Here is an 11,124-nt window from a genome sequence, read left to right as displayed (position 1 = left end):
AGCCTACCGGCTGTTTAGGAATCCCGAGCGCATTGGGGGGGGGGGGGGAAGAGGATTAAAGGCGAAACAAAACAGATTAGCAATCTGCTTTCCAGACCGTTAAACGTGTTTTAAAAGAACTGATGACACAGAGTGCAGGAAGCTGGACTCGCACTTTGCGGTCCAATTCCACTGCTCCAGCCGCCCATGGCGTCCCGCCTTTCCACCCCAGTACCGGGCCGCTGCCTTTCCAGTCGCTCCCCGCGCCCCGCCGATGACGGGGAATCGAGAGGCAGCGTCAGGGCATGTCTCGCCCGCGAGCCCCTCTAATATCCTGCGCGGAAGCCGGTACCTGCAGTACTCAGGAACCACTCCTTGTAATTCAATTAGTCTGCTTTGCGAAAGCTTGGGGGGGGGGGTCTGCTTGGCGCGAAGGGCGGAGCCAAAGGCCAGAGAAACGCCCCTTTTCTACGATCGGAATCCAATCGGGTTCCAGGGAACGCAGGGGGGGAAAGCTATCTGTAAGCAAACAGCAGCCTAGGTTCTGACTGGCTGCTCTAGCAATCTCTCCCCCCACCCCGCACCTTCCCAAGTAAACTGCATGCAAAAATCCCACATGATCAAGCAACAGCGCCTTTGCTTCCAGCTAGCCGACTGCACCTCTCCGACGCACGCACACACAGTCTTCCAGAGCCTCCTCCCGGCACAGATAGCTATAAATGCATGTATGCATGCATGCGGATGTGTGTGTATCTCGCTCCCGTGTATGCATCTGTGCAGCTGTCCGTTGGGCGCAGCACCCAGCCCAGTAGCCTCCTCGTCTTTCCTAGGCTGCCGCTGTCGGATTTACACGCAGGAAACCGGTCACTGCAAAAAAAGGGGGCGTGACTATTTAAAGATCCCCCCTCCATTCCCCCCTTTGCTCGGCCGACTTGACTTCTGTTCCTCCAATCCTCGCTGCTCTTGACGGTCGCTGCCTGCCAGCCGCTGCATTCGAGTTTATTTCATTTGCTTGCTGGAGTCGTGAGAGCGAGCGAGGGAGGAACGTTGCCTCGCTCCTTCTGTTGCTGCCTTTTCGCGGGGCTCCGAGAGCTGCCACCGCCGCGGCCGCCGCCGGGCAAGACCCTGAAGGGCTCCCCCCTCCCCTCTAATGTAGGCTCCTGCGGGGAGGCTTCCTTTTCCCCTTCTCTTTTGCAAAGTTGACGTTCCAGGGACTTGGACCTGCTTGGCGCCCAGAGCCGCCTGGCGAAGGAGGAGAGAACAGACCGCGACCGCCGCGCCTGGGGGCTCCAGCAGCGCCTGCCTCGAGCAGAGGAGGCGCCTCCCCAGCGAAGTCGCCCCGGAGGAGTTTGGGGAGGGGGAGCCTGCCGTCTCCTCCCCCGCCGGCAAGAAACTACTCCCGCAGCCGCTGGCTTTGATCCGCCCGGCTCGCCGCCCTCCTCTCGGGCCGGGTCTGTGGATTCCTCCCGCCGCTTCGCCTCTCGCGCCGGCCCGGGGAGCGCGAGCAGCCTCCCTGCGAGGGAGAGACGCCGCCAGTCCGGCTCCCCCCCCCCCGGAGCCCGCGGAAGAAAGAGCAAGGCGGCCAGACGGAGGGCGCGAGCGACAGATAGCAAGGGCGGCCGCGCCAAAGTGGACTTTTTCTTCCGCTGAGGATTTCCTGTGGGCCTCGGAGCCCTCGCGCCAAAAGGCGGGAAGCGGCCCCCGCGGGAGAAGGACGCCAAGCCCAGGCCAGGACCGCGGAGCCGCCCCTCAGCGGCGCTGGACCGGGGCAGGGCTGGTGCATGTCTCGCCCTGGGCTCGGCACAGGACGCGCCGTGAATGTGCTCCCCCCGCCGCCGTCTGCCGCTGCCGCCTGCCTCGGCTCCCGGCTCCCCCTGAGGAGGCGCGCAGGCTCCATAAGGGGCTCTCCTCGGCGCAGGCTTCCCCCGGGGGGCACCTCCTCGTGGCCCCTCGCCCCGCCGGCACTTTTCTCTTTGTGTGTGTCTCGTGACTTTGTGTGGTGTGTCTCTCTTTTGTCTTTGGTTCCCCTCGGTGTTCTCCTTTGTCGCCGTCGTCGTTTCCGAGCCCTCCTGCGCGGCGTCTTGTTGGCCGGGAGTGATGTTGCACGTGGAGATGTTGACGCTGATCTTTCTGGTGCTCTGGATGTGCGTCTTCTGCCAGGATCCCGGCTCCAAAGCAGTGGCTGATCGCTATGCCGTCTACTGGAACAGCTCCAACCCCAGGTAAGAGGGGGGGACCGAGCGGAGAGTTGGGCTGGGCCAGCGAGGCACGACCCCAGTGTGCCTCACGCAGGCTGAGCCAAAACGGCACCTCCAGGCACGCCGTTCAGGGCCCGCAGACTTAACGGAGGGGGAAGCCCACGGCATGCTCTTTTGGGGCTCATCGAGACACTTGTTTGCAGAGCTGGATTTCTCCTGTGACTCCCATGTATCCAGGCTTGGAAACATCACCCGGAGTTTGGGGTTTCCTTCGAAGTCGTGCATTGTGGCAGTGCATATGACTTACAAAGAGTGTTCATGTTTAGGATTCTTAAAGAGTGCCCTTTTAACCTTTGTTAGACGGCGCAGAACGTGTAGCAAATTGCATATGAAATTGCAGGTTTGAAGTGACTATCCGGAAAGGGTGTGTGTTTCCTGCAGTCCTTTGGTACCAGTGTTTTTGTTTTGTTTTGTATGTGTGTGTTTGTGTATTCTCTTGCTCCAGTGAAAGTTTTAAAAAGTTAGTTAATACCTGTTAACTATTTTAATGTTTGTTTGCATGTTGCTCCATGGTAATAATAAAAACTTTCCAAGAGTCTTCCCTGCAGTGCAATGTCAGGAGACTCTGGAATTAGCCTCCTGGCAACCATATGTGGCACCTGTTCCATGCCAAGGTTTTTAGAGATGGTAAAAGGTGGGTTAGCATTAGTGTTATTCTATAGCTCCCACTTCCTACATCTGTTTGCCTTACTCAAATAAACCAATTAAGGGTGCAACCCTGTGAGCACTTACCTGGGAATAAGCCTATTGAATAGACCTGTTTAGGATTGCTCTCTAAGACAAGTTAACTAAGTAATTACCTTCCAAGTTTTCAGCATAGTCAGATGATCCCTGGCACTTGGAGGTTTTACATGGAAAAGGGCTTGCTTAAACTGTCAGAGCAAATTCAAATGCAGTATCTGGTGATGCTTTTATACAGCTATGTTGTGGGTAGAAGCTAGGTAGAAAGAAAGCAGCCCTTGATATTTTCAGCAATGAGTTAGCATCGTTAGAAGATGAGATTTAAGAGAGAGAGATGCTATACTGATATTGGAGAAAGTTCTTAAAATACTTGTCAAAACAAATTCTATTCAGGGTATACAGTTGTTGCTGTGTAAAAGCAACCTTTATAGTGGTTTCTTTGTTCTACTTTTAAGTTTTTGCAGAAAGTACAAATAGAAGCTAACAATTTCCATTTAAACCCCTGTCAGAATTGCATGAGTGAATCTTCAGATTAGGAGTGTTTAGGGTATTGCCAAATGATACCTTTCTGGATTTGTAATGAGGCACCTAAATACAGTTTTGTTTTATTTTGTTTTAAATTGAGGGTTGGAGGGAACATTGCATTGTTAAAGAAGACTTGAACAGATTTTCTTCCTTAACCTTGTCAGGCCACTCAAAGTAAGTTTGAGGACTCTCTTATCTTGCGCTGTCTTTCTTCCATGATTTTGATAAAGGTGCTTGAATTGAGGTTGACACATTGATTTTTTATTTTAAAGTCTTAGTTTTAGTAGATAGTTGATAATTTTAGTGTAATGTATGACAGCATAAGCAAGACAGACACTAAGGATGGGTGACAATGAATTGGATTGCTTTGAGTTAATTTTCATGGTGACTTCTATGCTTTTAAAATCTGTCATCTCTTGCATCATATCACAGACATATCTGGAGTCAACAAGGTTTCGCGTAAAATTAGGCAACTGTTGTAACAAGCAACACTTTACACATTGTATGCAAAAGAGCAACTGTCCCATCAGAATGTCCCAGAGCAAGTTTTGAAATTAAATGCGCATTAGCTGAAGATATTAAAATAATAAATTGAATTCGCCCACACTACTTGTGAAAAAGAAAACATTTGCCGCTTCGATGTTGACCAAATGACTTGCACATGTGGCTGTTTTGCTTAAATCAAATCATGCTATTAAAGTTTTGCTTCCTTGCCTGTTATGGTATTAATTTAAGGTGACCAGATTTTAACATTGGTAAAGCGGGACATCATTGACCGGGGTGGGGTGGGGTGGGGTGGGGGGAAGGTCTTGATTAAAAATGTTGTCCATTTGGAGTAACAAAATTTTTTATAGAACGCAAAAATAGTATTGTAATATATATTTTTTAATTTCAACACAAGTACAATTTGCCAGGTGCCTCCAAAAGTGCGACAATCTGGTCACCTTATATTAATTAGATTAGATAGACAACTGAGGTAGGGATAGTATTTGAGTATAAACAATGCATAGTACAGCATGGTTAAACCAGACTGTTTTAAAGTCAAAAAGGACCCATGTAAGTTAGACCAATTGTGCATGCTGCTAAGAAACTTTTAAAATAATAAAGTTCTGAAACGCTCTAACATTACAATTGGTAGATGTGTGTGATGGAAAACTCCCTGTAGCAATGGTTTAGAAAGCCTTGCTGATATTGTTAGTCTCTTAAGATGTGGCATGTTCCTTCTAGACTTAAAAGTTAGGTTGAATAATGAGCTTTCATTGTATTCCTCTTTAATAAGTTTCCTAATTCAAAGCTGCACCTTTTATTACAAGATCTGCTGATAGGTGTGTTGAACCTGTCAAACCTTTCTTTAGGGATATTTTATGACATATTAAGATAAGCTGCCACATATGATCCAGGACTTGGAGTACTGCTGCCATGACTTTTTTAAAAAAGTTATCTTCACTGAAGAGTGAGTGTTCTTAAGTAATAGCTAAATATATAAAATTGGCAGCTAAAATGTTATTTGAGAAATATATAAGTTTTGTAGTTGTTAGTCTTCACTGTATAAGGAACCTACTAAGGTGTTAAGCCATAGTAAACTAATTAAAGTATTAAAAACCTAGTATTTTGGTAACTGTAGAAGTTTTATGTACCTAATAAACTAAGATTTATCTAGATTTCATAGAATTTAAATAAAATACATATAACATTGCTGAATTAAAACCACTAACATAATGTTGAACTGTATAGCATTATTCAGCAGGAGAGATTTTCACTTAATTTATTTCCCCTCCCCAATTAATATGGGCTGCAATTCAGTGTAGAGCTAGATGTACTTATCCCTAACTTTGTGTTGTAATATGGCTTCATATTTGGTTTTTTTACCATGTACAAGAGTGGTATCTACTTATTCCCTGCAATTACACTGAATTTAGTAAGAAACCTAACATTTTTTATCATGAAAAAGTAGTTTTTAGAATAGTTATAATTAGCCTTATTTTTACAAAGGTAACCTAATCAATCAAATGCATGGTATAAATAATGTGAAGAGGCTGTTAAAAATTGTTTATTTAAGGAAAATGTATAGTATATTGATTGAAGACTTGATTGAAGTGATGATTCTTAAAGCAATTGTCTAATTTTCTAGAGCAACATTTTGAACATTTATTATAAACCTGTGTCTGTTATTGCAGAGGGTAGCTAAATTGTATAGCAGAACACCTGGATTCAGTTTAGAGCCCTTCTGCAAGAACTGGGTATATGCTTTGAGTTGAGTTATAATGAAATCTTGTTAATTATCCCTATGAGAACTGTATCCTGTTAATACTTATACAGAGATTTTGATGTCCTGAATAGATTTAGGTATATTAGAATATTTTGTGCATTTGGTAATGTTTTGGGGGCTTGTAACCCTCATTTTTGTCTCCAGTTTTTAGGCTATGGCAATAAAAGCTGGCTGCTTAGTGTTTCTTCTCATATACATAATTAAATATATATAACACTTGTTTATGTTTATAAATAAAAACAATATATTTTCTACATCAAGTATGAGTAAGATTTACATTTCTAATTGCAACCCTATGGCTTTTAATTAACTTTGATGTGTGCATAGTAGTTACAATGAGAGCTATTTTGAGGCGGTTGTGGGCAGGATTTCCATTGTGCAGTTCAAAGTTGACTTGCATGGTGATGTTCAGATTGGTGTTGAAATGAAGTGGTCCTACGCTGCTTTGATTATGAGACATTTTGTGGTTCAGGTTTAGCTGAATTGAATGGGGAAAAGGTTACACAATGAATTTCAAGTTTCACGTTAAAAGTGTTAAAGTTGTGTGGCCTTCAGAGGTGTCAGAGCTGTTGAGCATTTGTAGATTTGACAGATGCTCAGAAAGTCTTCAACTTTTTGTGAAACGAGGTCTCCTTCCAACTTAATGTAGGAATTTTGAACAGACTTTTATAAATTCCACATATTACATTAGTAACATGGTTTTATGTCAAGAGAAGTGTTTCTGTAGGTGCACAGGTAGGTATTACTTTGAGCAGCTTGACACTGTGTTAACTTGCAAGTTTACTCTCAGTAGAAGTTCAGTGGAATTCAGATGGTGGTGAGCGTGGATAAGATTTCACTCTCCTGGTTAAGCTAAGCATGGATAGTTTCATGCAGTTGATTTCTTAGGGCTGCCTACTTTGGATCAAACACTTAAATAAAACTCTGCATAGATGGGTCAGTGGGTTTGGCACCAATGTTCCAGCATCAAAACAGTCAGGACACCACTCTTACTTATGTCCAAAGATTAGTAGATGTAGCTTATATTTTAATAGCTGACGTGGCAACCCAAATCTGGAAATACTGAGATCTCCACCCAAGTAAACTTGTGACTTAGAAGAAGTACAACAGAACATCTTCATAGAATGAGCTTTACAGGCCTTTACTTTTCAAAGAAATGACAACTACTAGAGGGCAGAACTCACATGGTGCCTTTAATGGAGATATTTAAATGCTGGACCTTATTTGCCTTATTTACTGTTAAGGAAAGATAAAGATGCTGCATACTGTCTTATTCTTATGAGCCAATCTACTATTCCTACGCTGGGATAATAAAATGGAAGAATATAGTTAGTTTGTCCTTGAGACCTGAGTGAAGATACGCCTATGTACAGAGACAAGGGAGAAATAGGATGAACAAGCAATAAAAGGAACAATAATGTTTTAAGCTAAACTGACCAACAGCTCAGTGCTTGTTCACTCAAATGTAAGCCTCGTTATAGTAAATTGTGCTGATTCTCAAGTTTGTATAGGATTGCAGCCAGAGGTTTGTGTCTTTTTATTATTTGCTAACTTATATGTGAAATCTATTTGATTAGGAACTAAACATGGGCACAGTTCAATAGAAGCTAATCATTATGACCCAGTGATTGCATACTGCCAGTTTCAATGGGAAAACAGTATGTGCTTAACTTAATGTGCTTTGGCTGCATCATTTCCTATACTCTAATTTTGAAATTAGATTTTCAGCTATTCTATCTTAGTTTGCATCTGGTAGTTATCAGGAGGTGTATATATGCATGAAATGATAGGGGTCTGTTTTTTTAATGGTATTGCCTTGCCTTGTTAAAATATTGGAAACTAAAAAAAATAAAATGTGTAAGAATAATCAGATGAAGATTTAGTTTTCTAACAAAGAAACTGTAGCATTCATGGAAGATATGAGTTGAATTTGTCTGTTACATTATATCCCTCCTTTTTGTTTCTTTGATAATCCAATTTTTGTGGTTTAAAAACTCTATATGTAATTTTTTGATTCCTGACCAATTAACTAAAACTTACAGTAGTTGTAAATTTTTTGTTTGATTTTATACTTTTCATAAAGTTTTCCATCTGCAATTACTTTCTTAGACTATGAAATATATTGAGTTTTTAAAAATTAAAAAACCATTTTTCAGTTATGTAACAGGAACTGAAGTATAATCCATTGTAATTCAGATATAACTATATGCAAAATTTAATATTTCAGATTATTAATATTTCAACAGCTTGATAATATTGGATATTATTAGTAAATGTTGTTAGAGTTAAATCATAATACTATATTAAATACTGTACTGAAGAATTCTTCTGTATAGTATTTAATATGGCGCTAATGACATGGAAATCTCTTATATTCGTGAAGACAATTTTTTAATATTTGATAGTTGATGGAAGCAAACGCACTATTGAATTCTTATTTTCATTCAGATGGCTCACAACTGACTTGATTTTTAAATTTGAGTAAAAGTTCTCTTTTAGTCAAATAAAAATTATTTTTGTCTTCTCTATGACAACAGCCAACCTTTGTTACGACAAAAGAATATATATAAAAGTTTTGAGAAAAAACAAATCACTTAAGGTTTGTAAAGAAAAGTCACTAATGGTTACCTGTATGCTTTGTGACTAAAGTGTGATCCAGTACTAATGCATCATGCATGCTATTTCTATTTCTCCAAATCAAAAAATGTAGTTGAAGGGCTATGGGACCCATGGAAGTTGGAGTCCCCTTCATTCAGAATGTTTTGATTGGGAAGAAAGGTGTGCCAAGGAAAAATGCTATCTTTGTGTATGTGTAGTGTCCCCCAGTTTTCTTTTTGTATGGTCTGGAGAGTTGATGGGGAGGGCGAGTAGGCACTTTATAAAAAAGAAACTGGAAGATGCGTGCCAGCCCAGACTCTTGGCCTTTCTCCCTGAGCAGTATTTTTGTCTGTTGAGCTGTTAAAAACTTCCATCTTCTTAACAAGAGTAATTCTTATTTGTGATCTTGTGTTATTTTATTAGTCCCATACATTGTATTTGTATATATTGTATACACAAGTGCTTCACATAAGGAATAGTGGAACCAATCTGCTGGATCCATTTTCAAGATTAGTTTTATCTCTTAATTTACTTTGCGTTCATATTGAGCTCTTCTTTGAAGCTTCAACTTTGGTTCTAGTCAGTTGCTAAAAATTGAATTAAATGGAGCTGACAAGAAAAAGGAGATAAAATGTTTGAAATATCAAAACTTAAATGATGGGTGTAAGCCTCTGATTTTTCCTTTGGTTTGCTGTAGAAATTGTATTGCTTTATCACAACAATTTACTTTCAATTGTTTTCAATTGCTTGTTTTGATGCCATTTAAGATATGGTATCATTGTACATTATTTTTGGTATTTAGAATAGCTTGTTATCTTCTCTCTTATGAAAAAAAATATTTCAGTTTAAGATTAACAATCATTTTTTCACACTGCACACTTTATGCTTCGTTCAGATTTCCCAGTATAAATGAATCAACATTGTTTTTGATATAGTGATAAAACACCAGACATATATATATAAAATAAAATGCCATATATTTAAATTTGTTATAAGAAGTTATCCTCTTTTGCCTGCCAGATTTCATTGTTTGGTCTTGCAGAAGAGTAATTAATAGTCTACGCTCTGCAATCTGTGGTAAACTTGTCTTTGAATTTCCAGTATAGTAGGTAGAATGGCCTGCTTCCTTGGCCTGCTATGATTATTGAAGAAAAATGGAATATCCATTATTACAGTTATTCAGTGTCATTCTATTTTTTTATGCCAATGCCCCCCCCCCCCCACAAACAAATAGGCTGCAGTGAAGTCAATATGGGTCTATACAACTTGTTCCAGTATTCTAAACCCAGATAAGTTTTTTAATTGTATATGTTTCAGTACATGTTCAGATTGGGTGCCAGGTGGACATGGACAGACTTTAAAGGAGAACGCCACACAAAGCATTTGGTGAATATTAGGCCACAGCATTATTGAAAATGCATAGATATATGTTGAATTATTTTTGTCATTCAGGAATATTAGAAGAGCCAGCTTGGTGTAGTGATTAAGAGCAGCAGCTTCTAATCTGGAGAGCTCAGTTTGATTCTTCACTTACCCGCATGTAGCCTGCCAGGTGACCTTGGGCTTTTAGAGCTGTTCTAACAGCAGTTTCTCTCCAAGCTCTCTCAGCCTCACCTACCTACCTCTTTTTCCGGTTGGTAAAATATCAAGAAACCGATTAGCTTTTCAGAAAGCACATACATTTCTGCTTTCTAAGATGCCATTGAACTTGATTCTAGGTGTTCTCATTTCTTTTTAGAAGTCCAATATCAATAACTCCAACTCTAATGGTAAAATTTTTAAAATATTAGAGCATGTCAGAAACCTTAACATACTTTGCATAGTCTTCTTGTCCTTACCTTTTATTGTTAATTTACTGTTTTTGAGTGAACAGTTTTTTAGTACTGTGGTTGTGTCATCTTCTGTTATAACATAAAAATAAAGTTTTCTTTCCCCTTGCATAGTAAGTAGCTTGTAGCTTAAAAATGGCATTTGGTGAGTTAATGGTATCATTCAAATATACACAGACTGAAGGCATGGACTATCAATATTGACTGCGTTCATATAAATACTATTTTACCATTGTTACTAAATGGTGGAAGATAGAAAAGGTAGATTTTGAACAAGAAGCCAAAGCAGTCCAAAAAATGCACTTCCGTTTAGGTACAACCATTATATTTTTCTCACTGTGTATATATACACATCAGGTATATGCAGGACAATTCCCCCTATATATATGGGGTGAGGTATGTGTGGGAATTGTCGTGACGCAGACCCAGAGAATAGTATTCCATGTATGGTAACAGATATTTTTATTTGTTTACTACTGTTGGTTAAATACATTTTGTAGCTTTTCTCCATTTGTTAGAGGCTTGGCTTATTAAAAATTAGTGATCCATCACTAAGAGGGGTACAGTTCAAGTAGTGGTTCTTCTGACAGGGGTTTTGTGCCAAGCAGCAGGAAACAATAAGGATGCAAGAGCTGCCAAATGTCTCTTCCAACTGCTAATTAGGCAAAAAAAAAAAATCAGCTACTATGAAAAGCTCAGGAACAAGTTATTCTAAATACTTATTGAGTAAATAATAAAAATAGCCCAACAGTGGCTATCATGGTTTATGGGGCTTTCCCTACTTTCAGTAAGCTTTTGAAATGTCGAGTGCTCAATGGCAAATGCTGGCAGGGGCTCATGGGAATTGTAGTCCAGGGACATCTGGAGGACCACAGGTTGACTTACCCCTGCATGGTATGACTGGGAATAATGCATGTCTTACTGACTTCATCATCAGCAATCAGCAAGGTTTAAATAAACCCCAACTCTTGCAACAAGGAATGTG

At 40.7% G+C, this 11,124-nt stretch overlaps 1 protein-coding gene across 2 annotated transcripts in view; it reads left to right on the top strand.

Moving 5' to 3' along the window:
* The first annotated feature begins 572 nt into the window (after positions 1–572).
* EFNA5 (ephrin A5) overlaps positions 573–11,124 on the top strand; it is a 231,417-nt gene continuing 220,865 nt past the window's right edge. The window contains exon 1 of one of the 2 annotated variants that reach the window (XM_077347739.1): positions 573–2,201. In XM_077347739.1, the coding sequence (XP_077203854.1) occupies positions 2,077–2,201 (125 nt within the window). In that variant the 5' untranslated portion in view covers positions 573–2,076. The remainder of the gene's footprint in view (positions 2,202–11,124) is intronic. The other variant, XM_077347738.1, reaches the window with a different exon arrangement.

The sequence above is a fragment of the Paroedura picta genome, chromosome 7 (assembly GCF_049243985.1).
Source record: "Paroedura picta isolate Pp20150507F chromosome 7, Ppicta_v3.0, whole genome shotgun sequence".
Taxonomy (NCBI): domain Eukaryota; kingdom Metazoa; phylum Chordata; class Lepidosauria; order Squamata; family Gekkonidae; genus Paroedura; species Paroedura picta.
The sequence above is the reverse complement of the archived record's forward strand: the minus strand, read 5'-3'. Positions and strand labels throughout refer to the sequence as shown.